At 47.3% G+C, this 27,866-nt stretch overlaps 2 protein-coding genes across 5 annotated transcripts; one reads left to right on the forward strand and one right to left on the reverse strand.

Moving 5' to 3' along the window:
* Positions 1–236: 236 nt before the first annotated feature.
* tmem259 (transmembrane protein 259) lies at positions 237–12,031 on the reverse strand. Of its 3 annotated transcripts, XM_061824107.1 has the most exons (12): positions 11,719–12,031; positions 10,600–10,922; positions 8,510–8,800; positions 6,564–6,687; positions 6,381–6,491; positions 6,174–6,296; positions 5,996–6,096; positions 5,479–5,536; positions 5,227–5,310; positions 3,979–4,111; positions 3,802–3,901; positions 237–919 (listed from the first exon to the last, which is right to left on the reverse strand). In XM_061824107.1, the coding sequence occupies exons 2-12, from the start codon at positions 10,813–10,815 to the stop codon at positions 425–427; spliced, it is 1,836 nt and encodes a 611-aa protein (XP_061680091.1). In that variant the 5' UTR covers positions 10,816–10,922; positions 11,719–12,031; the 3' UTR covers positions 237–424. The 3 variants fall into 3 exon arrangements, with proteins under 3 accessions (XP_061680091.1, XP_061680090.1, XP_061680092.1); XM_061824106.1 differs by having other exon boundaries at positions 6,381–6,687; XM_061824108.1 differs by lacking the exons at positions 237–919; positions 3,802–3,901 and having other exon boundaries at positions 3,975–4,111.
* Positions 12,032–14,777: 2,746 nt separating this feature from the next.
* On the forward strand, positions 14,778–27,783 carry med16 (mediator complex subunit 16). Of its 2 annotated transcripts, none has more exons than XM_061825693.1 (16): positions 14,778–14,933; positions 17,752–17,912; positions 18,024–18,131; positions 20,038–20,207; positions 20,278–20,559; positions 20,646–20,795; positions 22,307–22,412; positions 22,474–22,629; positions 22,720–22,952; positions 23,399–23,605; positions 23,679–23,889; positions 23,968–24,101; positions 24,198–24,390; positions 25,708–25,906; positions 27,079–27,162; positions 27,230–27,783. In XM_061825693.1, the coding sequence occupies exons 2-16, from the start codon at positions 17,771–17,773 to the stop codon at positions 27,366–27,368; spliced, it is 2,514 nt and encodes an 837-aa protein (XP_061681677.1). In that variant the 5' UTR covers positions 14,778–14,933; positions 17,752–17,770; the 3' UTR covers positions 27,369–27,783. The 2 variants fall into 2 exon arrangements, with proteins under 2 accessions (XP_061681677.1, XP_061681676.1); XM_061825692.1 differs by lacking the exon at positions 14,778–14,933 and adding an exon at positions 15,148–15,353.
* The last annotated feature ends 83 nt before the right edge of the window (positions 27,784–27,866 follow it).

Consider the following 27,866-nt stretch of genomic DNA (forward strand, 5'->3'; position numbering starts at 1 on the left):
AATGATTTGGCAATGGGTACAATTTTTGGGTGGAGCACCTGTGCCTGACAATGAGGTAAAAGAATTTGAGAGAGAGAGAGAGAGAAAAAAAAGACGTGAGTTCTGATCCAATATGTTTGAATGAGCTCGCGGGCATCGTGTTTGGAAAAGGACATTTTCCTCCTTCAATACGTTTGAGCGACCCCCTCCTCCGGTGCAGTGACCACACCCATTTAGGCTGACGGGACCAGACGAGGTTCAGAAGGCAAACAACGAGTGTGTTTTATTCAAACTAAAAGCACGTCAAGCCATGATTACAGATAGGTGACGAGGTCACGCGACTCGTTTCGGAAAGCAGTTCATCGGGCCTTCTTCGACAAAGCCCATTGATTCTTTCGGATTATTGTCTTCCGCTGCGCGCGATAGGGGACGACGTCGCGTCGTCTCAGGAAATGTGGGTGGGGCTCTGCTGCTGCGCTGTGCAGTCTGTTTGGGTGGGGGGGCAGATTAGGGCGACGGTGCTTCCTGCCGCCGCCGAAGGTTCCATTTCTCCACTAGCGCCACCCCCATCGCCATCTGATCCTCCTCCTCTTACCCAGAAGGCGGCCACCTCTCCGCCTTCAGCGTTCGTCGCCCCCTCCTGGCCGGAGGACACCAGCGCTTCCGTGATAACGGCGGCCGTCTGAGCCACCCAGTTGAGCTCCGAGCGCACCTCGCCGGCAGAGGCGGCCGGGGGACTTTCCAGCTGCGGCCGGAGAGCGGCGGCGGAGGGCTCCGGCGGAGGTCCGCCGGCGGCGTTGTTGTTGTTGTTGAGGCTGTCCTGTAGCGCCGTGTGGTCGGCCTGCCCCGCCTGCTGGTTGTGCAGGAGCATCTCCTGGATGCGAATCTGTTGCAAGATGGCGGGCAGCTCGTAGTGGTGGAAGAAGTAGATCATTGAGTGCTGCACCACATAAAGAAAATCAACAAAATATAATATGTCCACAAATAATGCCGAGATTAGCAGACACTACTGTATCTTGTATTAGGCTAGGCTAGGTTTTGTGTTTGTGGTTGATTTGTCAGATGATGCAAGAAACAACACAACTTGGAGCGTGACAATCTACAACCGACAATTTGGCCCCCCGATAGTCCCTACAGTGAGTCGAGAATGTGAGATTGGAAGATGGCGGTGCACAAGGACGCCAGGGATTATGGCTCGCCAGATCATTGCTTCTATTCATATTTTGTCCTTTTTTTTTTTTTTTTTTTTTTTACTCACATACTTACTCCTTGGGACTACACGGCTACAACTACCAGGAACCTTTGGACTTCGGAAACTGACACAAAATAGCAGTTTCGAGCGACTTTCACCTCAAACAACATTCTCGGCGAGCTAGCGAGATCGCCGGGCTCGCTACCGATTTAGCTGGGCCAGCGAAGCGGTGCAAATGGAGGAGGGAGAGGAAGCAGAAGTGGGGCAGTTGGTCCGGCCCCCTCCTTAGGCTGAAGAACAACCTACATAGACCACCTCTTCAGAGCCTGTAGCTCACCAACGCCAGATCCATCGCCAACACAATGGACGAACTGGAATTACAATTTACAATCAAGCTGCGTCCTCATCATCACCCGAACATTCCCAATGCTAGCGTGCGGCTAGCGGGCCGCACATGGGACTCCCGGGATCGGGATGAAAATTCAAGACAAAACCAGAGGTGGATGGGGAGCTCTGACGACCGGTGCAAACAACAGCACGGTTACAGAGAACCACCGTTCCCCCGATATGAGTACGTCTGTTCAATACCGGCCCTTTTACGCCCCGAAGGAGCTAACTGTAGCCCTCATTATGGCTGCTTACTTCCCATCGGATGCTAACGCCAAAGCTGCGCTCTCTCTATTGCTGAACGTCAGGAATCAACAGCACTGGGACCACCCTGAAGGTGTTCACATTATAGCCAAGACCAATCTGAAGACTTCCCTCCGAAGTCCCACCAGCACATTTAAGGTCCAACAAGGGGTGGAAACACTTTCGACCACGTGCACTCCAACATAAAGCATGGCTACAGAACCACCCTCCTTCCCCCACGTCGGTGAGTCAGACCAGATGCCGCTCGGACGCAGATCTAGGCTGAAGCAATGAGGCCAGAAACTGCACTATGTGAACTCCAGGACAGACGGACTGGGAACCTGGTCAGATACGCCGGGGCTGTACTGGACTATATGAGGTTCTGTATATAAACTGTGTGTGTGTGTGAGGAAAAGCATCAGGGTTTCTCCACATCAGAACCCCTGATGAACAGCCAGGTCCGTTCACCCCGCAGGGGCCCCAAGTATGCCTTCAGGTCAGGTGACAGCTCTTTACAGCACGGCTCATGCCTTTGCATTTTCGATATCTTGAGCAATCCATTTCACGTGTGTTTTTATTTATTTTCTGTGTACTTCGATACAGGAGAGGCTCTTCAATTCCATTCTAGTCTTTTGTATGACAATAAATGGCATTCAAATCTTCCAGGAAATATAAAATATAAACGACAGCGCAGAGTAACATCGTCCAATAGGACTGCGCGAAGCAAAGTCGCATCATCTCCCGTCATCGCCGTTGACAACATTTAGACACGTACACAAACCAACGTTTACCGAAGCTTTAGAATGCGATTTAAGAGAACGCCAGTTTCGTGCATATGTTGGTGCTAGCGCAGGCTGCCTCTGAGCTGTTGTGAAGTCACGGGAATGTACAGCCCCAGTCATCTCCCAAGCACCACACATTTTTTTTTTTTTTTTTTTACTCCAGTCTTTTTCTTTTTAAGTCAGATGTTTTGGAGACAAGGTGAGAGAAAGCAGACGTAGATGGTTTGGACGTGCTCAGAGGTGAGAGAGCGAATATATTGCTAGAAGGGTGCTGAGGATGGAGCAGCCAAGCAAAAGAGCGAGAGAGAGGAAGACCAAAGAAAAGCTTGATTGCTGTTGTGAGGGAGGACATGAGGACTGTGGGTGACAGAGAGGAGGATGCACGAGACAGTCTTAAATGGAAAAAGATGACAAGCTGTGGCGACCCCTACCGGGACAAGCCAAAAGACAAAGAAGAAGAAGTCGTTTTTTGGTTTAGTTTTTTTTGTTTTTTTAGAAACACCTTGCCACAGCTCGTTGTTGTTGTTGTGCTCGCCACAGTTGACAAGATAAAGCCCAGAAATTGCAAAAGATTGGATACTGTCGCGTGGGTTTCGGCTGCCTGGCCAAAATACGGCAAGATTTGACGGCTGCGGCAGTCCGACACTGCGCCAGGGTGAAGGACCAAATCTCTCGTAGTCTAATCCAGACACGACAGAAGCAATATGACAAGTGGCCGCAACCTTTGTGGAATTTTCTTCAAACGTGGAACGAGCACTCCAGAAGCCTCTTTTGGAGGAATTTGGAGCCGTGCCAGCTCAGCGGGGGACGTTTTCAACTGAAACTTCTCAGCCAATCGGAGAAGGGCTTCCCTGACCAGCACAGGAATCACAAGGGCCGAGACGTGTGGAAAGTATCAAATCCAAGTGTTTGACATGATATTGAAGGCAAACTCACCATATTTTCTATCATTAAAACCTTCCCTGTAACACACACACACACACACACACACACACACAAACTCAATTTCTTCAGAAGCCATTTTCCAATTTTAAAAATTCTCACTGACTTCTCCTCAGATCGAAGTGGTCCTTCCTTCCAACAGACTCCAAGTTTTGTCACATTACTTTTTCTGTCATAGGCGACCTTGGCCAAATACTTGAATTCTCCGGGGCTAACGGTGGCCATACGGCCCCGCCCCACCTGACTTGCGCGGGAAAAGTGAAATTGTCGACTGACCTGGATGAAGAGCCACGACGTGACCAGCGCCAGGCTGCTGTACTGGCCGTTGAAGCGGTAATGATATGCGTAGAAGGCAAAGTGGTATAAATAGAAGAACCTAAAAAAAAAAAAAAAAAAGTCAACTGGGCGAGAAGGGGACGTGGGGCGTGGTAACAGGGTTGTCAGGTGACTCACCTCAGCCAGTGGCGTTTGCTGGTGTTGGTGTGACAGCAGATGGCGTCATACTGATCGGCTAACCACACAATGAGGATGATGTAAAAGGCCGTCGTGGTATCGTTGAAAAATTCCGACATGATGGCCTCCATACCTGATGACAGAAAATAACGTCAGCAAATGAGGTGTGACTGCCACATAGCCGTTCATCGTCCGACCCTTTCGGACCCAACATTGGGCCACAACTTTGAGTTGCCCCATTCTCGTTCTCATTTCATCCTCAGGGAATTGATTGGATGCGAACTGAAGACATTGTGCCTCTTATCCGAGCCAAGTCATGTATTTGTACTGTTCAGACATGTAATGTATTTGTACGTTATCTCCTTGTAAGCCTTGGCAAAAACTCTTGCATTGTTTCCTTAGCTAACCACCTGTGGCAGCAGCTGGACAAGGAACAAGAATTCCAACACACCTGCCGATGCCATTGTTGCGGTCCAGCACTACGTGGCTGAGGGTAACATTTCAAGAACCCACGATCAACAATACACTTCTCCCATGCTGTACAAGCTGGCAATGACATTTTTATGTATTCCCTCCACCTCAGTACCATGAGAAAGTGTTCTCCAAAGCAGGGCAACTGCTCTCCAGGAAGCCAAATGGCTTTGCACCCGACTTACTCCAAACACTTCTCTTAAGAAGAACTTGTAACCCCTCCCTTCTCCCCTCAGAAATATGTCCAAAGGCATTCCAACGTCACAAGTAGATACCCTTTAACGTTCTCATAACATTTATTTGGGGGAAATTATGCATTTGGAACACTGTATTTTGCATTCATGTTGGAATACAATAAACCCTCTACTTGGCGGCTCACCTATTGCTTATTCAAAGCATCGCAATTTATTCCACGCCCCCGAAAAAAAGACAGTCCGGTTAACTGGAGCACTATATCAAGAAGCCTGCTCCAGGAAAGGTTCTGGTCGTCCCAAACCTCGAAAAAGCGAAATAGTTTAACTTTTGGATATGATCAAAGACAGCAGAAGTTACGCTTTAGTGGCGCCATTATGGCGTGAATGAATCAGGCGCGCATAAAGAATGATGTGGTAAACATCCGTAAAACTAAACCCTTTTAATAAGGAAGCGAAATGTGTGATGAACCTCAAGGTGCAATGAGGGATTCACCCCCGTTTGAGGACAAGGCCTCTCGGCAAGCAAATTTCAAAAGCATGGGCTGTGAATGACATGTGACACGACAAAAAGAAGTGAACTGACCCACGAGGGCGAGGATAACTGTGAGAAGGGGGGCTGCTGGGAAGGCAATAGTCATGTTCATCTCCAACATCTGAAGGAGGTCAACTGAGAAGAAAATCATGTTAAACAAAGACAACAGCGGTGTTACTTTGCATGCACAATTCCAGTGGGTCATATGGAGAGGTGTTCCTAATATTGTAGCCCTTTGAGGAGTTTGGGTGGAGTTCGTTGTGCATTTGTGTTTAAATGTACTTCTATTCCATGGCAACTGACCAATGAAGACGAAGATCTGGTGGTGCGAATATCTGAGCAGCATGGACACAGACAGAGTCTGAAAAAGAGCACAAACATCAACTCGGGTCTTGGGCACCACCGGCGCTGATAGGCAGAACAACATTCGGGCTCATCACAGTGTAACTCTTCAGTCTCCACCAAAAGCAAATGTAAAAAAAAAATAAAATAAAATAAAAAGCAAGCACAACATGGCTTCTGATTTATCGCCTAGTGCCTCGTCAACATTTTTCAATTATTATTATTATTATTATTTTTTTTTTTTTTAAACATACTTGTGTTCATGTTTGAGCCCAAAAGAAATCCAAGTGCTGATTATATAACTCAGTGAATCCAGACAGCCAAAGCCAACTACGATGAAATGAACTAGAAGAGACTGCCATTGACTAGAATGACTAGACTTGCGGACGGGCATGGACTTTGATGGCCTGGAATGGGGTAAACGGGATGAACTTTACTGGAATGGACAAGAGTGGACTGGCGAAGATGGAAGGCTTACAAAGATGACCATGATGACAAAAGCGGCCAGGTAGGACGTTCTGGCCATCCACATGCTGACGAAGCGATAATGTTCTCCAGAGACCACGTTCCTGAGGAAGCCTGCGCACAAGAAATCATGACGAGGGGTCACGTGATCTTTGGCATCAGACGGCTGCCGTTTATCCTCCGTTTGGCACCTTTGTTCTCCTCGTTCTCAGCCAGCGCCTTGACGCTGGACATCAGAATGTCGTCATAACCTAAAAACTCATCCAGCAGGAAGCGACTGAAGCCGTCGCCGAAACACTCGTCCTTGGTGGGATCTGAAAGGAAAAGCGGCATTTAGAGTCATACGGTGTTCAGAGTCACACCACTTCTCGCGGGAGCGCCCCAAGATAGCATCTCACCCAGGGTGACGACCATGACAGGAATATTGAGCCTCTGCCGCGTGCTCTGCGACAGACGAAGAAAGCCGTACTCCAGAGAATATTCCACCATGTACTCCTCCTGCGGCCAGCCTGCAAGATGAAAGCGTCGAGTGTGATGATGAACGGTGGGGAGGCGGAGCTTCAGGCCAAGCCACCGCCTACCTTTGGCGATGTGACTGAAGGAAACGTCCCGGCTGTCGTTGGTCCCGCCTGCCGCTCCCGCCTCCCCTACTCCCGCTCGTCCAATCAGAGACGGCTTCAGACGAGGCTCCAGGTCCAGCTCAAACTGGTGGGGTGACGTTTGGACTTCAATTGAGGCTTGCGAGTGCAAGTTACATCACGAACGTTACACTGCGCCAGCATATTTGATTGGGAAAAGCATCCACCTCTGTCAAAATTTTAAAACTTCTGACCAGCTGCGATTACATTATGAGCCTGACAGGCACTGCTGGGAAATAAAAAAAATTGGAAGTCATTCATGAAACAGTAGGACTGCAAATGTGCCAGACAATTTCAAACAAGTAGTAGTTTGAATAGGAGGAGAAGAGTCCCGAGCGGAGGTGAAACAGCGTGGATCATAACAGGCAGTGCTGAGGAATGGCATTAGAAAGATGAAGGTTTTGTTCTTCATTAAATCAACTTTTAGTTAAAAAAAAAAAAAAAAAAAAAAAGGCACAATTTCAGGGTCTTTTTTTTTTTTTGCAAGATGCTCAGATTTTGAACATCAACCATTTTGAGTTATTTTTATCCATCCGTGCATTTTCTGTACCATTTATCCTCACTAGGGTCACGGACGTGCTGGAGCCTATCCCAGCTATCTTCGGGGCAAGAGGTGGAGTCACGGGAAACACACAACAATTCACACTTACGGGCAATTGATAGTCTTCAATTGACATTGTTGAAGCCAGAAGTTTACATCCACTGTGCAAATACATTTCATTTTTTGTCTCAGTCTGAAGTCAAATCAGGCTAAACCTCTCCTGTTTCAAGTCAGTCAGGATCACCAAAACAATTTCATTTTGTTAAATGCCACAATTTAATGCTGTGTTATTAAAGTGTACGTAAACTTCTGGCTTCAACAGTATTCATGAGAACGCCAACTAATTCAAGGTCATTTTACCATATCGTAAAAATGCTGTCGAAAGGAAAGCGGACTCTGCGAAAGCTGTAGAATTGCTCCTGAAGCAACGAAAGAGCAGGCCTGATAAATATATTCTCATGTCCTCAAACATTTCTACTTATACCTATCATGATAATTACTAGACAGAAAAGTCGTTTCGTGGATATAATGGACAGTGTAGTTTTTCAGGATTCGTTAAATTGTCATTGTTGCGGCGAGCAGAAAGAATTGGACGGCTGTGACATTAGCCACGAGTCGGCTCACGGAGGTGAACTCTTGCCAGCGTTGACTCCGTCTGATATTAATAATACCGTGTCTGTGTGTGTGTGTGTGTGCATATATAGTGATATTTTAGTTCTCACCTTTTGAACACTTAGCTTGTGATCATCAGTTTGCCCTTTTAACAGAATCTTTGCACGTGTGGGTTCAGTATTGACACCACACACACACACAGAATATGACCAAAACTTATATTTAGGGTCTGTGGCGGCGCCATTGGACCGGTAATAGCGTCTGCCAACCCGGTTCTGAGGACGGGGTTCAAATCCCGACCCCACCTGTGTGGCGTTTGCATGTCCTAACCGCGCTTGCTTGTTTTTTTGCGGGCACTCTGGTTTCCTCCCACATGCCAAAAACGCAAACATGTGGGAGGTTTATTGGAGACTCTAAATTGCCCACAGGTATGAAGTGTGTGCAAATTGTTGTCTGTTTCAATGTGCCCCAATGTGACTGGCAACCATTTTGGAGCGTACCCCGCCTATTGCCCGAAGATAGCCGGGATAGAATCCAGCACTCCCTCCCGTTGTGAGGATAGGCGGCTGTGGGGTCTGTCTCAGATTAAAATATATATATATATATATATATATATATATATATATATATATATATCTGTGCGTGTGTACGAAACCTAAGATGTGTTTAGAGTTTTAGCCCCCTGAGCGAGTCCGTATGAGACGGCCAGGAGATTTCTATCAGGACATCTCCTCACCTGCACTGAGCTGTTGTCAAACATGTCCAGCATCATCTCCTCCTCTTCATCATCGTCGTCTTCTTGCAGCGCCGCCAGACTCAGGCCAGCAAAGGTTTCTCCGCCACCGCCGCCCTCCTCCTGCGAGTCATAGAACTGCAGGAAGACAGGCGGCCGGCTGGAGTTCCGCTGGATCTCCACGCGAAGGATCCCGTCGCGAGGCCAGCGCTCCCTCACTCTCTCCAGGCAGTTTATGGGCGAGCGAGAGAAGGCGATGTGGATGTAGGCCAGGATGAAAAGGACAAAGAGAGCCTGATGATGACAAGCAGACATCATTGGAATTTAAACCTCTTACACTTACAGTCCACGTAAGGACCATTTCCTGTATTAGAACGTGCGCTACTCCGTTGACACCAGTGAATTTTGCCACATGCCTTGTAAAGTGGAAAATGCTAATTAGTTGAATAGCTCTGTCATCCCCCACCCCTCCCCCCTCTTCAGCTGGCAGAGAGTACAACGTATGCATTTTATGCTCAAACAGTTTTATTGTGGCACGGTAGAGCTTTTAAACTGCCACTGTTCTTTGGCAGTTTTTTTTTACTTGCCAATCCAACCCTAAAGTTTGAAAGTGGGTGACAGAAAAAACAAAGGGGAGACAGTGGAAAGATAACGAAATAATTCAGGAAGAGAAGACAAAAAAAGAGCACATTAACCTAATGAAGAGGAGGAAAGTAAATTGTTGTCTGTCTAGTACACAATGAGACAAATTGGGAGTGTTTGGGGCAGCAGTGCTCAAGTCTGAAAGAAAGACGGGACAGTATAGTATGTGCTTGCAGTGTGTACGCAGAGTATTTAGACCACCTTACATTTTTTGGTCACATTGAAGAAATTTGCTCAAATATTTTTCTTCATGAATGTACACAGAGGCACCTAAATTGACAGGAAAAAAAAATACAGAATAGTTGACGTTTTTAAGATGGTTCTACACCTGAGTTTGATTAGAACTGATTGGACTTGATGTGGAAAGTCACACACGTCTACATGAGACGGGCCAGTTCTAGCGCACGGTGCATGTCAGAGCAATTGAGGGAGGGAGGCAGTGTCTCAAGAGCTCAGAGGCAGAATTGTGGCAAGGTACAAAGAACTGGCCAAGGTTACCACAAAAAACAAAAAAAAAAAAAAAAAAAAAAAAAAAATTTCCGCTGCACTGAAGTTTCCTAAGAGCATAGCGGCCTCCATAATTTTGAAAGGGAAGAGGTTTGGGACGACCGGAACCATTCCTAGAGCCGGACGGCCAAACTGAGCAATCGGGGGAGAAGAGCCTTAGTGAGAGAGGTCAACAGACATCGCTGTGGCTGAGCTCCACAAACACACTCAGAAGATTGGAGAAAGTTCAAGAAAGTCAACCATCATGCAGCCCTCCACCAGTCGGTGGAAGACTAGCTCGAAGGAAGACTCTCCTCAGTGCAAGACACCTGAAAGCCCACATGGAGTTTCTCTTAAAAAAAAAAAAAATATGATGGACTCCAAGATGGCGAGAGATAAGATTCTCCAGTTTGATTAGACCAAGATTGAACTCTTTTGCCTTAATTCTAAGCGGTATGTGTGAAGAAAACCAGGAACTGCTCATCGCCTGTCAACCAACAGCGAAGCATGGTGGGCGTTATAGCCATCCATTTAGTACGCAGCCGTTTTACTCAATGTAAGTGAACTCCTTTCACCAGTTATTCCCCCAGAAAAAGAAAAAAAAAAAAAAAAAAAGATTCAATCGTGAGGGACACTGCTGAGCCTGATAGTTCAACTGAGCGCTGCGGTAGCAGGTTGCCCTCCGTCATCATTGCAGGTCTGCAGTGAAAGATGTTTCAACCAACATGGCGCCTCCATGACGTTGCTTAATGATTATATAACACACACACACACACACAATTCATAAAAACAGCAGTTTTTTTTTTTTTTTTTTTTTAAACTAGTACATACACCATTCTTGCTCTAAACATTTTGGGTTTAGCTTCCCTTTGATAAAATCACAAAAGTCTATCATGTCAGCAGAGCGGTAGCCAGCGCTGACCATGCCGATACAGAACGTGAGTAGGAAGGTGGAGTGACGTCACCTTGAGGAGCACGAAGAACTCAAAGACCCTCCTAAACGACGGCGGGAAGAGGCGAGCATAGGTGACGGCCATCTTGAAGAAGAGCGCGTGGAAGAGGCGGTCTCGAACGTTGATGAGGGGGTTCTGGTTGATGTTGGGGTTGCGGATCCTGTTGGGCCCCATGTTGTTGTTGTTGTTGTTGAGCGGGACGTTGTTGTTGGGCTGGTTGTCAGACATGGTCGTCACCGGATGAGGTCTGCCAGCCGATGGGAAGCGGGTGAAAGGTCACTGCGGCCGGCCACTTCTAAGTCAGCATGGCTTCTGGACTATTTCTCGTCTTTAGTCTACGACACAAATAGTAGAAGCGAGCCAGTACGAAAAGACAGTATACGGTCTTCAAGTCAACGTGGAACCGTTTAACCTTACGACCATAGCGAGTGGCCGCTATCTTGATGTCAACAGAAAAAAGCAAGAGTCACTTCAAAGGCCTTAAAAAGCATCCTGGACAAACGAATTCACAACTGAAGACTGATGTACACGACCGATTGTGCTGCTCTTCTCTCCAATGTTTAAGTGGCGTCTTTATGGCAAGTTGCGTCATTTGACACATCACTGTCCCAAATTTCCCCCAGGACTGGATTATTTCCAGCTAATATCTGTCAGACAATCGGGGAGGGGGTTACCAGAGAGTCACAAACTGAATGCAACAGTCGAGAAATCTAGCAAAATACTCGAGTTGACTTGAATATGTAGAGGTTTTTCATTTCAAGTAACTACCTAGCTCCACAAGTTAAAGCCCAAATTGATTCAGTATTTTGACAAATGGTCATTTACGGCAACTGGTAAGGTTGCGCGTGAACACTTTTGTGAGAATCGACTTTCAGATTTGCTTCCAACGAAAACTAATCCAAGGGTTTGTTTTCACGTGTGAGATTGGACGCTGGTGCAAATTTTCGAGTAGACCTCAATCTTAGCGTAAGGAGGAGCAGGAGATGATGGTGGAACTAGTTTGGGCCTCGACATAAATAATCGTCGTCGAGGGAGCTCCTCCAAACACAACAACAACAGCAAAAACAAACAAAAAAAAAAAACAAAAAAAAAAAAAAACAAACGTTCCAACTAGGTCTGCTAGAAACGTACCCGCTACTGACAGCGCTCATTGGAGCCCATGTTGGAGATTTTCCTTCTCAACGCTTTCACCGAAAGACGAAAACAGACGAGCAGATGGTCGTCGGTTAGCACGCTTAGCTTAGTCTTCATTAGCCGCACAGAGGGACGGAAAAACGTCAAGTGCGTTTCGCCGAAGGCAAAACTAGCGACGAGCCCCCACCGTTCAAATTGGCAAATCTTCACAATGCAGCCGATTGTTCGCCTGATTGTTTTCAACAAAGTGCGAACTGCAAACTCAACTGACTTCAATAGCTCCGGAGCAACCCGGAAGTACATGAAACAACCGGACCTTTAACCGGCGAAGCAGCGTTTTTTCAACAGTCTTTATTGAAAGTCTCATTTACAAGAAAACAAAATAACCAGACAAATCTTTTAAACATTCTTTATTGATAGCACGATTATGAAATCAAATTAGGATTTATTTTCGAGCTCCAAACGTTGCCTTTGATGGGACCTTTGCCTCCACCAACTAACTGACTAACCTAACCGTAGATTTCTGAGGATTCTTTCCGTACGTATGGTCGCCCCCCCCCCGCCATCATGCGTCTTATCATCCGCCACATTGGATGTGACTTCTCGATCTTTTTACAATGTAATTATCCGTCCATTTTCTCTACCGCTAAGCCTCACTGGGGTGCTGGCGCTTATCTCAACTAATTGCCAACTCTGGGTGAGAGGCCGGCCGATTGCAGGCTACATATAAACAGACAACACACTCTCGCACTTCAGAACAATATAAAGTCTTGAATGAACCTACCATTCTGTCATAACCAGAACTCTAGTGTGGACCCAAATGCACGACTCGGTAGACAGGTAGACTGCTCTGTGATAGTATCATGGTTCTGTTTAAAGTGCAGAGAGCATCGTGAAGACCAAGGAACACACCAGGCAGGTCCAAGGTACTGTTGTGGAGAAGTTTAAAGCCGGATTTGGATACAAAAAGAGTTCCTAAGCTTGAAACATGTCAAGGAGCATTGTGAAGGCGTATCAGACCACTGCAAATCTACAAAGACCCGGCCATCCCTCTAAACCTTCACCTCGAACAAGGAGAAGATTGATCAGAGATGCAGCCAAGAGCCCCATGATCATTCTGGATGACCTGCAGAGATATACAGCTGAGGTGGGAGGGTCTATCCATAGGACAACAATCAGTCCTACACTGCACAAATCAGGCCTTTATGGAAGAGTGGCAAGAAGAAAGCCATTTCCCAAACATATCCATTAAAAAAAAAATCTCGTTTCAAGTTTGCCACAAGCCACATGTGAGACACACCAAACATGCAGAAGAATGTGCTCTGGTCAGATGAAATTGAACATCGAACTTTTTGGCCACAATGCAAAACAATATGTTTGGCGTAAAAGCCACGCAGCTCATCACCATGAACACACCATTCCCACTGTCAAACATAGTGGTGGCGGCCTCGTGATATGGGCCAGGGAAGATGGTTCAAATTGATGGGAAGATTAATGGAGCCAAATACAGGACCATTCCGGAAGAAAACCTGTTGGAGTCTGCAAAAGACCTGACCTGATACTGGGACGGATATTTCTCCTCCAACGGGACGATGATCCAAAACGTAACTCCAAATCTACAATGGAATGCTTCACAAATAAACCTATCCAGGTGTTAGAATGGACAAGTTAAAGTCCAGACCTGAATCCAATCTAGATTCTGAAGGCAGAGCTGAAGACTGCTGTTCACAAATGCTCTCCATCAAACTTCACTGAGCTCGAGCTGTTTTGCATAGAAGAATGGGCAAGATTTTCAGTCTCTCGATGTGCAAAACTGATAGAGACATGCCCCAAGCAACTTGCAGCTGTAATTGCAGGAGAAGGTGGCGCTACAAAGTATTAACGCAAGTGGGCCGAACAATATTGCACGCTCCACTTTTTAGGTTTTTATTTGTTAAGAAAACTTGAAAATATCCAATACATTTTTGTCATGCTCCTGGATTCCAGCCAGGGTTGGGCGTGGCCGTCTAATCAGAAGGTGCACACCTGCGCCTCATGACCACTGATCAGACCCAGTACAAATAGGACCCGGGGGACAACAGATACTCCGCTAGATCGTTGCTCTTCATGCCTCGTTCCCGCACTCCTGCTTTCTCGACTTCTGACCTCCGTGCACCGACCCACGCCTGTTCATTGACCACCCTCGTAAGCCCATTCGTACTGGTACTACGGATTGTTTGGACTGTCTACCTGATCTCATACCTCGGACCGAATAAAGGTTTCCTCTGTACTGTCTGCTGTCTCTGGAGTCGTGCATTTGGGTCCTCCCTTGAGCCCCGCATCGTGACAATTTTCATGAATGTGTCCCACTGTTTGTTGATTTTTGACAAAAAAAAAAATAATAAATTATATTTATGTTTGAAGCCTGAAATGTGGTGAAAGGTTGCAAAGTTCAAGGGGGCCAAATATTTTCACCAGGCACTGTATCGTGGGTACGGAAAGTATTCAGACAGCCTTACATTTTCCACTCTTTTTTTTTTTTTTTTTAGATTGCAGCCATTTGTTAAAATCATTTATTTTTTCCACATTAATGTAAACACAGCACCCCTTACTGACAGAAATAAAATACATTTTTGACATTTTTTTCAGATTTATAGAAAAAGAAAAACTGAAATATCACAGCCATAAGTATTCAGATTCTTTACTAAGTATCGAGTAGAAGTGCCCTTTTGAGCCAATACAGCCATGAGTCTTTTTTTTTTTTTTGTGAATGAGCTAGCAAGTTTTTCCATTCACCCATACATTTTCTGTCCTGTTCATCCTCACAAGGGTCACAGGTGTGGCAGAGCCTACAGCATCTATTTTCGGGTAAGAGGCAGGGTACACCCTGACCTATTATAATAATAAAGAAGAAAATCTATTCAGCCGTAACAAAGGACACCAATGTTGGTTTGGAGGTTCTGAGTGCTTAACTTTTGCGAGTTGAGATGAGCAAGGGATAGGCTCACATGGAAGATGCGCGGCGATCCCGAGCTGGACAGGCCGAAAGGGAATAAAAGGGGGAGGGGAAGAAAGAAAATGAAGCAGCCGAGGTAGACACAAAGCTGGAGAAGAGAGGTCAAAGAGGTCAGCACATTCCCTGTAAGTGGACGGCAAGATACCCAAAAGACCAAGGATGCAGAATGTGCTGCATCTGGTTGCCTAAAAGACCCCAAAATTACGACAAACGAACTGTGAGTCCCGTTCACATGCCGAACAAAAAAATATCTCATTTTAAATGTTATCATGTGTTTTTAATTTTATACAACTTGCTATAGTGATGATAAAACAGACACCTTAATAAAAATCGGTTGAGAAATTAGTAATTGACACCTAATTTCAAAGTCCATGCATTGCCTTCAAAGGCAACCTCGACCTTACCAATATGGCCGCGACGTAACCCATACAATAGCATGCCTTACTTTAGCGCACTCGGGTGTCTACTGTTCTATAGCAATGAGCTACAATGCTAAAATGTGAAGGAGAGCTTTAGCTCACGCATCGTTTACACTTTAACTAATTGGATTATGGAGTTTATTAACATTCACTTTAACGTTTTTGTCTAAAGTGACGCGAAGGGTCTCGTTCACCACCTCGAGGGCGCTGAAATAGAAGTAAGTTCACAACAAGAGCAAATAGTGTGTGCGTCTCATTTTACGACACGCACACACACAAATGAACATTTGATTGATGATAGCATCGCTTCTTAAATTAGGATCCCATCAATTGAACTCGACGCTTTCTTTAGGACACATCAAACGTGAATCTTATGTACACATTTTGTATTTTTTTTCCAGTTTGGGGGACAGATCCTTTTGTGTTCCCGTTTTACAAATGGGCTCGTGAAGGAATGCTTGAAGAATATTTTTCGGACTGTCCAGAACAGAGATGTCGAGCATATAATATCAGTGAGCTCTGAATGGCCAAAATTGTATGAGTTAGTGGCATCAGTAGGCCCACTTTAGTTGACCAGTCCCAACTCCCCTGAACAAATACTGGTCTCCTTAACCAGCTGGCAATTACATTTTAAGGTGAAAAATCTCCTTCCACCCCAAACGTGGACTATGTTCAGTGTCTCCATTGTTGAGGCAGCTGAGTGGCGATTTGTAAGGTGGACGGTACCTGTCGCGGCGGCAATGCCAGGCAAAGCCGTTGCTGGACGCCAGTGTTGATGGATGCCATCAAGCTGAAGGGGCCCTACTGGGCCTTCTTGGCCCATGGGACTGAATGATGCTCCCAAACAGTTTTAAGGTTCATGTTACGTTGCCTCCTATATTGACCTCCTCAATTCTACCAATCAGAATCCCTTTTACTGGGCAAGTGTTAACAACACACAAGGAATTTGTCTCCGGCAGTCAGTACCGCCCTGGTATGACATTCAGAACAAACGAACAAAGGACAAGAGCCATTCAGTTCATAGGAACGATTCCTTATAAGAGTCACACATGTGCAAGATGCAGTCTTCTCCAGTTAGAAGAGTGAAGAGTGCGTCAACGCCTCCCATTATGTTAAGCTTGTACAGAGTGCCCTTACCCGTTTGTGGTTCCTGTTATAGACCAGTTAAATGACAATTGTGCAAAGGGAGCAGTTTAAAGTGACCAATCGTGTGATAGTCTACTGAATATATTACTAATACTAATAGTAATAGGACCAGCAGGATGCGAGGCTGTGGCCAACATTTGGCAGGGGCTCAGAGTCACGGCGCTGAAAGATAAAGTGGCTTGGGCTTCAGGTTAGCCCCCCCACCATATCTCTGGTGAGGTGTGCCGGACATGCGCCACCGGGACAAGGCCCCAGGGAACCACCGAGGATACACTGGCGAGACCACGTCGCTTGGTTGGCCTGGGAACTCCTCGGGATCCCTCGGGAGAGTCGGATGAAGTGTTTGGGAAGAATAAAGTCTGGACTTCCCTGCTTAAGGTCCTGGGCTCACGATCTGACCTCAGATAAGTGGAAGACAATGGGTGGATGGATGGATGGATGAGCAATATTTAGTTTGTTTACAAAATACTAGTGATCTTCTTCTTTTCCTTTCTGCTTGTCCCATTAGGGGTCGCCACAACGTGTCATCTTTTTCCTATCTAAGCCTATCTTGTGCGTCTTTAACACCCACTGTCTTCATGTCCTCCCTCACAACATCCATCAAGCTTTTCTTTGGTCTTCCTCTCGCTCTTTTGCCTGGCAGCTCCATCCTCAGCACCCTTCTTCCAAGATACTCACTCTCTCGTCTCTGAACATGTCCAAACCATCTACGTCTGCTCTCTCTAACCTTGTCCCCAAAACATCCGACTTTGGCTGTCCCTCTAATGAGCTCGTTTCTAATCCTAACCCTAACCCTAACCCTGATGCAGTCCCACCTCCACCTTAAATTCTTCTCACACACCAACGGCACAACTCACCGCTGTTCTGCTGCCCTCATACATGTCCTGGACTATCCTAACATTTCTCCGCCACACCAGACTTGCGCATGTAGTACCACAGTTCCTCTCTAGGTCTACAAAGATACAATGTAGCTAGCGCCTTCTGACCTTGTCTGTACTTTTCCACGAGCATCCTCAAGGCAAATAGTCCATCTGTGGTACTCGTTCAAGACCCAAAGAGCAAGTTGATTTTCAGACTACCAGTCGGATGACATAAAAACAAAACAGACACTCTTGTCAGTGACTGCCATTGAACGTGTACAGCAGACGAACACACAAGTTGTCATGAAAGGGCAAACCAGAATTTCACGGTTAAAGAATAAATAAATAATTACTGGCTTTTCAATGCCTGGTCATTGTGTGATTGCTGCCACGATGATTGTGTGGTGTACATCAAATAGAAGTAACATTTTCCAGCACACACACACAAAAAAAAAAAAACCAACTTTATTATTTTTTTTTTTTTTTTTTTTTTTAAATGTCATGTATTTGATGAAGCACCATTTGAGTGTGTAACTGGTGCCAAACCGTCTGGAGAGAACAGCCAATAAGAAAAGAGATGAATACCTGTGATTTGTCACTCGTCTTTCAGGGTTTTGGCCGTTCAAAGCATGGAGTTGGCGTATGTATGCGACTGGGAGAGGCGTCCCAAAAACACCCACTGCCCCTCCATCCCTCTGGTCTGCTCGTGGTCCTGCAGGAACCTCGTGGCCTTCACCACAGACTTGAAGAACGACGATGGCGGCGACCCAGGTGTGCATACGCTTTCTCTTAACCGATCAAAGGATCGATCGATTGATTGTCGGGTTGTTTAATGGAGTGGGGCCTTTGCTGGCATGCTTCTGATTGGTTGACATGTTACAGGTGTCAGTCACGTGATCCACATCATGGACACGGAGCATCCCTGGGATGTCTACTCCATCAGGTCGGGTCATGCTGAGGTCATTTCCTGTCTGGAGTGGGACCAATCAGGTTAGGTGACAAACAACAAAGTCAGCTTGACCAACATTGAGAAAAACTGTTAAATATTCTGACGGAGCGCAAGAATTTTTTAATGCCATTTGATTGTCCGATCACGTTTCGAGCGGAAACCCCAACTGGATTGAATGAATAACACTAAAGAGCCGTGGCATCCAAATAAATCGAGGATCAGTCCACTGTGATCATATTCTGATTCTGGGGGATAAAGAAAAGCACACGTATGTTCATTTATTTACACAATTCACGACATACACTGGGACCAAGTCACAGAACACCTTCCGATGAAAATGGGACCCCCCCCAAAAAAAAACTGACTTCCAGAATTGGTCCGCTAAAAGGTTGACTTTTGTTGACTGACTTTTTTTCTGAAAGTTCAACGTGGAAGGACACTAACATTAAAAAGGAATTATGTTCCCATTTAATATGCAAGGCAAGAGTCACTCCCTGTTACTTTCGGGGCTCTGTAGTTTTCTCGCAAATGACACGATCTTAAAGTCCCGAGTCTGACTTGATTGGTCACTTCAATTTATGGACCTAGGTAGTTCCAAAAATGTATTTGTAGTGATTCAGGAGTAAGGAATGAGTGAATGATTGTGAACACAGTGACTGCTTTTTAAGAAAGGGGATGGCCGGTGTTAGGGGTGAAACTACAAGGGGGAATCAGACTCATCAGCCTCCTGGGTAAGGTCTATTTAGTTACGTCCCACCGGAATGTGACCCAGGACACACTGGAGAGGTTATTCCTCTCGGTTGGCATGAGAACACTTCGGGATCTCCCCGGCAAAGCTGAAGGAAGTGACTGGGGAAAGGCAGGTCTGGGCGTCCCTGCTAAAGCCACAGGACTTCCCCCGTGACCCGACCTTGGATAAGTGGTAGAAAGTGGATGATTGGATGGACAAGATTTACCCAAAATGTCTGAAAATCACTTCACCCTCTATAAAAAGCAGCAGGAAATGTGAATATCAGTTGATGTGTTCCGGAGAGATCGATGTTTTGTTTTGTTTTTCTTTTTTGTGTGTGTGTGTGTTGTGTGTGTGTGTGTGGTGTGTGTGTGTGTGTGTGTGTGTCTCTGTGTCTGTGTCTGTCTCTGTCTCTCTGTCTCTGTCTCTCTCCTTTTGGGAAACACATCCCCGTAGCTCAGTGGTTAGAGCACTGGTTTGGTAAACCAGGGGTTGTGGGTTCGTATCCCACTGGGGCCTCCACTCCCTGAGAAGGGTTGCGTCAGGAAGGGCATCCGGCGTAAAAATTGTGCCAAACATATTATGTGTGTTCATCTGAGATGACACGCTGTGGCGACAAGCTGAAAGAAACTTACTATCCCCCAATAGAAAATGAAAAACACCTTCAAATGTGAGTAAAACTATATGACATTATTTGTCAACATTGCTTTGAATGCTACTCGGGGAAGCCGTTCTGCGATTGGCTCATAAAGTTGAGTTAAAATATCCACCAACAAGCTTCTTGAATGTGGAGTAGCGCAATTGGAAAATGATTGGCGAGATGAGCCGTAGAATCGGCCATGTACATCAATAATCAATTTGTTGTCCTTAATTTGCTGTCATGTACCATTTTCAAGCCGTTTGAAGTGGTACTTTGATGCATTTGGAAAAAAAAATTGCCAAATCGGCCACTTATCACATTGCTATGAAACTCATCACTTAATATTTACCTTGGGGGGGGGGGGAAAAGCCTTCTGGCGGTCAACACAGATGACGTCCAAGCCAAGGATGTCGTAACTTTCACATGGAACCCAAACTTGCTGATTGACCGTCGAAAGAAGTTGGAAGCTGACGTTCTCCGAGTCTTGCGTCAGCAGTTGACTGTGTGCCATGTCGTAGATGACTGCGAGCACGAAAAAGCCGCATGCCCACTCAAGGTGTCTTTGTCTGCTTGCCAGGATCAAGGTTGCTGTCAGCAGACGGCGACGGGCACATCAAGTGCTGGTCCATGTCTGAGCACTTGGTCAACAGTTGGGACAGTGTTCTGAGCAGTTCTCTGGAGGGGGATCCCATCGTGGCGCTGAGTTGGCTGCACAATGGCGTCAAACTGGCTCTGCACGTGGAGATGGTATCCGCACCGTCGCAACCGCCGCCGTCGTCGTCTATCGTACATTAAGCGCCGCCTGTTTGACTTTCAGTCCGGGTCCACAAATTTCGGCGAGAAGTTCTCCCGCGTCAAGTTCTCTCCATCTCTTACTCTCTTTGGCGGGAAGCCGATGGAGGGCTGGCTGGCGGTGACTGTGAGCGGTCTAGTGACTGTGTCGCTGCTCAAGCCCGGCGGTGCTCTGCTCACAGCCAGCGAGAGTCTGTGCCGCTTGCGAGGACGCGTGGCACTGGCCGACATTGCCTTCACGGGAGGCGGCAACATCGTGGTGGCCGCCACCGACGGCAGCAGTTCTTCGCCCGTCCAGTTCTACAAGGTCTGGAGACGCGGATCGCGGGCTCGCCGACGGCAGCCGGTGGCGACTGGACAGTGTGGTGTGTGTGTGTGTGTGTGTGTGTTCAGGTGGTGGTGAGCGTGGTGAGCGAAAAGTGCCGCATCGATACGGAACTTCTGCCGTCCTTGTTCCTGCGCTGCACCACAGACCCGATGCGGCGGGACAAGTACCCCGCCGTCACGCACCTCAAGTTCCTGACCAGAGAGAACTCTGAGCAGGTAATGGTGAGCTCGTGGAATTGACAGGAAGATTCAACTGTTGCCTGGCTGTCTTGGCACTCCTAAGAGTTGTCTTCTACATTTTACAACAGGGGACGGCCCAAGTCCGGCCTGCCATCCATTTGTGGTGTTCTGTGACAAACACTAAAACGCAATGCTATTTTTCAAAGACACCAAAAAGGTAGGGGAGGAGGCAGCATCCATAAAATGGGGTTTGAGTCGAGCAGATTTGGGTCCCCCAAACTCTCCCGGACCTTGTTGCGATCAGACGGGATGAGGCCTTCTCAGCGGTAGTGTGGCCATCGGCCGTCGACCGGCACATTCATTGCGGAAGGGAGGCCCGCGCCCCAGTTAAAAAGTGTTCATCGACACTCTGTTTTGATTGGCTCAGTGAGTCGTCTCTGTAGCAAGAGGACACAAACGGCATATTATTGGACCGACTTCCAAGCAAAGCATTACACTTTCACTCACGAGGCGGCGCAATTGGCCGAGACCTGTGTGATGTAATCCAAAAATGCAGATTGAAGTGCCTGTGCTGTTGCTGCGGAGGAGTCCGCTGGCAACTCCAGAAGTAGCTAATAAAATGTTTCTTCCGGTGACTAAAGAAATGAAAATGATGTGCTCCACTTCCTGCCCCAAATTGTAAACGTATCGCCTGAATGTTGGGAGAGAAGACAAACGTTCTCTGAATAATGATAATCATAAAACACACTCCAGTTGCAATCCATGCAATGCCCCGAGAAGTCAGATGAGGACTGATGAAAGATTTTCATGCTGTGACTCAAGGACACTTTATACTCTGGCGGTGGCGTGGCCAACGCGGCTTCGCGTGATACCTCCGCGCAGCTCGCGCGTAGCCAGCCGTGCAGACGTCCCAAAAAGATTCTGTGCGGGGGAAGTCACGGAGCTCATCTCTCATGATTGGCCCGTTATAGTCCCGTGCTGTGATGACGTACTCACCGTTCCTTCCGGCTCCACATCCCACACACGCCGCCACCTTCTCGATCAATTTTGCAGCACAATTAAACACATCATCTGGTCATTTAGGTCCATTTGGTCAAACAGACACGCTTCCACTGTCGCCGTTGTTTTGTTCCTTCATACGAAAAGGAAATGTGCTGAGGAAACTCCACCCGGTGGTCTTAGCCAATAGCGACACCTCTGACTCGGAGAAGAACTCCCAGCACATTTTCAAAACTGCACGCGTGGGTTCCGCTGGAGTAGAAAGGTCAAGTACGAGCTGGAGGGATGCGGCGATGTCAGCACACGCGTGAGTATAATAAATGGGCCTTAATTGCAGACTGTGGAGATCTCTCAGTGCAGGGGCAGAGCTATTTAGTCAGATTGAGCCGAACTCCTGAAATCAGCATGTTTTGATACCATTTAGGATTTTCAAAATGATGGGCCTCGGGAGAAACTGTTCAGACCTCCCTACCCGGTTCAGAACATCCAGTATGGTCACAGAATCCCGGAGAAGTTGACACGCTGTGTTTGCGTTGTGTGTCGTTCAGGTTCTGCTATGCGCGTCCCATCAGAGCGGCAGTATCGTGGAGTGTTGGTCGCTGAGGAAGGAGGGGCTTCCCGTCAACAACATCTTCCAGCATCGATCTCCCGTCGGTGAGCCCAAAACCCGTTTGACCTCTGATTTCGGCTAAGACTGTCACTTCTGACCTTCCAGTGGGCGAGAAGCAACCCACCATCTTGAAGTGGAGGATCCTGACCACCACCAATGACCTCGAGAGGGTGTCTGCCATCGCTCTCCCCAAACTGCCCATTTCCATCTCAAACACTGACCTGAAGGTAGCGTCTGACACCAAGTTCTGTCCCGGACTGGGTAAGAAGGACCTTTGACCGCTGCAACTCACTGCTACCACTATTCCCTCCTAACCCTAAACCCTTCTCTGCTGCCGGTCTGCGTCTTCAGGTCTGGCTCTGGCGTTCCACGACGGCACTATCCAGATCCTCCACCGCCTGTCTTTGCACACCATGGGCATCTTCTACGGGTCCACCTCCGCCTCCTCCGCCGGTCCAGGCCAGCGGCCGGGGGAAGAGTCAGCCATCAAGCGGCAAAGAACCGGGGCGCCCGGCCTCCATTTCAAGGCCCTGCAGTTCTCCTGGACCTCGCTGGCCCTGGCTGGAGTCGACAATCATGGCAAGGTAACCGGACGCCGCGCAGCATCTTAACCCTAGTTAAAGGCGATCGAAGAGCTCAAATGCAAACGCGCCATTTAGACAGAAAACCACGTGTGCCGGCAGACTGCCGACTGCACCATGGACAGGCGGCTCTTTTCCTAACCCTAAAAAAAAAAAAATTCATTGCAGAAAGGACTGAGCGCCACACCCCATCAATCGCAAGCCAGAATGGATTTATATCCTCCATTATTCACCGCATACTCCGTCCAACACAGTGGAGCCCATTATTTCTGGTTAGCATGTTGCTAGTTTAGCTTTGATTGTACTTGAAATGAGCATCAAATAGGGTCATTGCATAAAACGGTCCCCAAAGAGGTGTGATGACACTCTTTGGTGACATGAACCTGTGTCGTTTTATTCCTTTCTTACTTTTTAATGCATCTTATTGATGTCATGCTACCGATCCTCAGTTGCATATGCTGCGAGTGTCCCCCTCCATGGGTCAAGTGCTGGAGATGAACACGACGCTGCGGCACCTGCTGTTCTTGCTCGAGTATTGCATGGTGACTGGCTACGATTGGTGGGACGTGCTCCTGCACGTGCAGCCCGGCATGGTCCACAACCTGGTGGACCGGCTGCACGAGGAGTACATGAGGCAAAACCAGGCCCTGCAGCAGGTTTGCAATGGTGCACGTCGCTCCCAAATACAATTGTACGGGACACTGACGCACGGGGTCGCATGCGCCGCAGGTCCTGGCCACGCGGATCGTGGCGGTCAAGGCGTCGCTGTGCAAACTGTCGACGGCGACGGCGGCACGAGCCTGCGACTTCCACGCCAAACTGCTCCTCATCGCCATCAGCTCTACCCTCAAGTCTTTGCTCAGACCCCACGTCCTCAACACCCCAGACAAAAGCCCAGGAGACCGCCTGAGCGAGATCTGCGCCAAGAACTTGGACTTGGGTGAGACGGGCACGGCACGCAGGCTGACTCGGGCGTGACGCTCACGACACAAACCAGACGCTTTGGCTGTGCGGGCAGACATTGACAAGGTGATGATCAACCTGAAGACGGAGGAGTTTGTGTTGGACGGGCCCCCCCTGCAGTCTCTGCAGCAGCTCATCCAGTGGGTGGGCGACTTCGTCCTCTATCTGCTCGCCAACCTCCCCAACCAGGTGAGCCGGCCGGGGGGGGGGCTAACTGCGGTGCAGGGAGCCGGTTCGGGCGGGCCGCTTCCTTTTCCTCTTTTTTTTTTTTTTTTTTTTTTTTAGGGTTCCGTGGTGCGGCCCGGCTTCGGTTTCATGCGGGACGCGGCGTCTCTGGGATTGCTGCGGGAGATGCTGGTGATGATCCGGATCTGGGGTCTGCTGAAGCCCGGGTGCCTTCCCACCTTCACGGCCACGTCGGACAGCCAGGACAGTTTGCAGCTGCTCTTCCGCCTGCTCACCAAACTGTGGCTTTGCTGTAAGAACCGATCGCAAGTTTACATCTTGCGCCACACGAGCAAAGGGCACTTGTTCATTTTCCGTAGCGCTTGGTCTCGCATTTGCGGGTAGAAGTGCCACAACCACTTGTCAACTATCCAGCCATTTTCTTAGCAGCTTATCTTCGCAAGGGTCGCGGGCGTGCCGGAGCCTATCCCAGCTGTCAACGGGCGGGAGGCGGGGTACACCCCGAACTGGTCGACAGACAATCGCAAGGCGCACGGAGACAGACGACAGTCGCGCTCACATTCACGCCGACAGGGGAATTTAGAGTGTCCATTTAATGTTGCATGTTTTTGGGATGTGGGAGGAAAGCGGAGTGCCCACCCGGAGAAAATCCACACAAGGTGGGCTAGGCTTGAACCCGGGTCCTTTCTGGCTGCGGCACCGTGCCACCTACTTGTCAAATTAATTGACAGTTCGATTAATTGGTGAGACATTTTCAACTCGTCCAAATTCAGTCCTCTATGAAAGCAGACTGGTCACCTTTGTTTGTTTGTTTGTTTTTTTTAAATGACATTTGCAAACATCTTTTGCTTTGGAAAACTGTCACCAACATTTTCCCGACAGGAATTGAATCTTATTAACCAATTATGAAAATAAGGGTTATTTGCTGCCCTAGTATGAGTAACGTGTATTTGATGTAGTTGGACGTGAAGCTGCCTCAGAAGTGGAAATCAAACAAGTAGCCCTTTCAACTAGTAGCCAAGTAGTCGCTCTCACTTTCAAAAATGAGTGCTCTGTCGTGTGATTATTGTGGAATTGTTTGGTTGCTATTGTTAAATCATTAAATAGTACAAATAATCAATTCATGATCAGTAGGTGCAATGTCTTTTTCTTAAACTGAAAATGTTTTATTAGGTGATTGGATTCATCCATGGCCATAGCTGTGCCCGTTGAGGTGGACGAATACGATCGCAACCAACCGTTCGCAGACGCGTTCCCGCTTACATTCACGCCATTGGACAATGTGTTACCTTTTGAAGATGTTTTTGGACGTGGGAGGAAAAAAAAAAAAAAAAACTACTGCAAGCACCGGGGCGGGGAGGGGGGGGGAAGCATCCAAAAGTCAAGAGCCCAGACTGGAACGCGCAACAACCGGATGAATTTTTTGCACATTTAACCTCCAGCAGCTCTATGACATTGTTATGGTGAAGATGTTTGGGACATAAAAAAAAACAAAACAAGAACAAATAAAAGATGGCCAGCTGCAAGATAGAAGTGAAGAAAAAAAAAAGAGGAAGCAAAAGCATGAAAAGCTGTCTTAAAGTTTTGATTGCGCTCGCTCCCATTCTAGGCAGGGACGACGCCCCACCCCAGGACCCTGATGAGAGCCTGATCGACGAATGCTGCCTGCTCCCCAGTCAGCTGTTGGTGCCCGGCATGGATTGGCTCCCCGTCAACGACGGCGTCATCGTCAAGCTGCAGGGCAAACAGCCAATCAGGTTGTACTTTGGGAAAGCGGCAGTGCTCCCCACCCTGGATGGCGCTGGCAGGTAAGACAGAGGAAACGGATGGCGGAGTTGCTCTCGCTACTGTCTACTGCCCCACCCCCCATGAGCAAATTCATTCGCTCTTTCGAGTGTAACCGCCGCTTTCGTATGCTGTGCCTAGTTTGTGGATATATATATCTGTTGTCGAAAGCGTTTTTGTTTTGACCGTTTGAGTCAATGCGCTCAGTTCAAGTTAAAAAAAAAAAAAAAGCGTCACTTGGTCATTCATTTATTGGAATCAATGCGCATGAAATCAAATAACAGTTTCATCAGGATTTTTATATTTACATGGGTACATTTGTTTGATGGTCTGAAGCAGCAAAGGTGGAGAACTGCAAAGCAAAATCTGAGTTTGAGATCGGTGCCAATACTTTTTTCACAGTACTGTATATATAAGTTTAGCCTGGATTTTAAGTTGTGATCTGTCCAATTTGTTCTTAACTTTTGTTACTAACAGGAGTTGAAGAATCTGGCCTAGAAACTAAGCCTGTTTTTGCATGAAGCGGCTGTGTGAGCAAGAGATTGTCAAACGCTTTGGTCTCACCTCCTGATTGGCTATTTTTTTTTCTGGCCACACCCAGTTTTAAAATACTCCAAATTAAATTGGAGGCATTGAGGCCAAAGAGAGGACTTTTTTTTTTTTTTTTAAAGAGCCTTTTGATATTTAACTATCAGGTTATACATTTTTGACTGGAACTGCGAACGCTCCCTCAAAATGTTCATTTATCCACCCGATTAGTCATCTGTATCTGGGGAGCTGCGGCTCAGTAGGTAGAGCAGGTCGTCCAGTAACTGAAGCCTCATTGGTTTGAATCCTGACCACAACTGTCTGCATTTTGTGTGCATGAGCAAAGACAGTGAACCCTAACTTGATCCCTGTGCGTGAATGCGAAGCTTTGTATAGCGCTTTGGGCAATGTGATAGTGTACATAAAGTGCGATACAAGTGCAGTCCATTGAGAATTATGTTCACACAGGTTTCTGTAGAGTTTTTCTACTTATGGAAGGGATTTTTGGTTCTCTGGGACAGATTAAATAGATTTACACGAGTCTCTATGAGAGCAATTGCATTGGTTTTTGTACAATTGGGTTTAATTCAGGCTTGATGATGTGTCACAAAGTGCCTTGTGGGTTCTGGTATTTTGGGATTATGAGTTGACTTTGTTTTTGCAACAGGAACGCCGGCTGTCAGAGGACAGACAACCTGCGATGTGTCCACATGGGCGTTTGTCCCACGGAAGACAGCAAGGCCTGCACCAGGTGAGTCCACACAGCAAACGGCGTCGGTGAGGTCGGCAGGGGGACTAAATGTCTCGTGTGCTTTGAGGTGCGGCTGCGTGACGATGTTGCGATCGCCCAACAAAAGCAACGCCATGAAGCAGTGGGAGCAGCGATGGATTAAAAATTGTTTGTGTGGAGGTTTGTGGCGTCGCATTCCGCCCACACTCGCCTCAACGTCTTCTTGACAGGACTCTGGCGACAGAGCCAGGACGAGTCGTGAGTCTGTTGCCTAAAGGATTTGTTTTTGCGATGGATGTACATGATTCAGGTTCAGCTAGCGAACTCCCAGAGATGTGTTGAAGATCTTAAACGGGTCACCAAAATGTGTTGCACCCGTCGTACGCTCCACGTCTGTCAATCCTCAACATGTGCGCAACATACACAGGGGTCAAATTTCTTTCTCAAGGGCCTCAGTTTCAAACGAGCTGACCAATGACGGGACTTTGATTTCCCAGGAATGTTGTTGAGGTGATGATTTTAAATTGTAATCTTATTATAGATGTGCTTTGTTTTGATATTTGTTCCCTGACGAATGAAATCAGTCGCGATCGTGAACACAATCAGTGTCCTCATTGTTTTAATAAAACCACATTCATTCAATTGCCTTTTCACAAATGTCCATCAAACTAGTAAACTTTGGCATTAATCGGCACCCAAGAAGTAGCTCTCACTTTTAAAGAGGT

This window comes from Syngnathoides biaculeatus, chromosome 7 (assembly GCF_019802595.1).
Source record: "Syngnathoides biaculeatus isolate LvHL_M chromosome 7, ASM1980259v1, whole genome shotgun sequence".
In the NCBI taxonomy this organism is placed as follows: Eukaryota; Metazoa; Chordata; class Actinopteri; order Syngnathiformes; family Syngnathidae; genus Syngnathoides; species Syngnathoides biaculeatus.

Coding starts and splice junctions, on each gene's coding strand:
- tmem259 (XM_061824106.1), bottom strand. CDS start 10,815: ATGTCTGACAACCAGCCCAACAACAACGTCCCGCTCAACAACAACAAC. Junction 5,537..5,995: donor TTGTCATCATGGTCATCTTT/GTAAGCCTTCCA, acceptor GCTCTTTTTCAG/ACTCTGTCTGTGTCCATGCT. Junction 5,311..5,478: donor CCAGATCTTCGTCTTCATTG/GTCAGTTGCCAT, acceptor TTTTCTTCTCAG/TTGACCTCCTTCAGATGTTG.
- med16 (XM_061825693.1), top strand. CDS start 17,771: ATGGAGTTGGCGTATGTATGCGACTGGGAGAGGCGTCCCAAAAACACC. Junction 22,630..22,719: donor CAAGTTCTGTCCCGGACTGG/GTAAGAAGGACC, acceptor CTGCGTCTTCAG/GTCTGGCTCTGGCGTTCCAC. Junction 27,163..27,229: donor GACAGCAAGGCCTGCACCAG/GTGAGTCCACAC, acceptor GTGTGCTTTGAG/GTGCGGCTGCGTGACGATGT.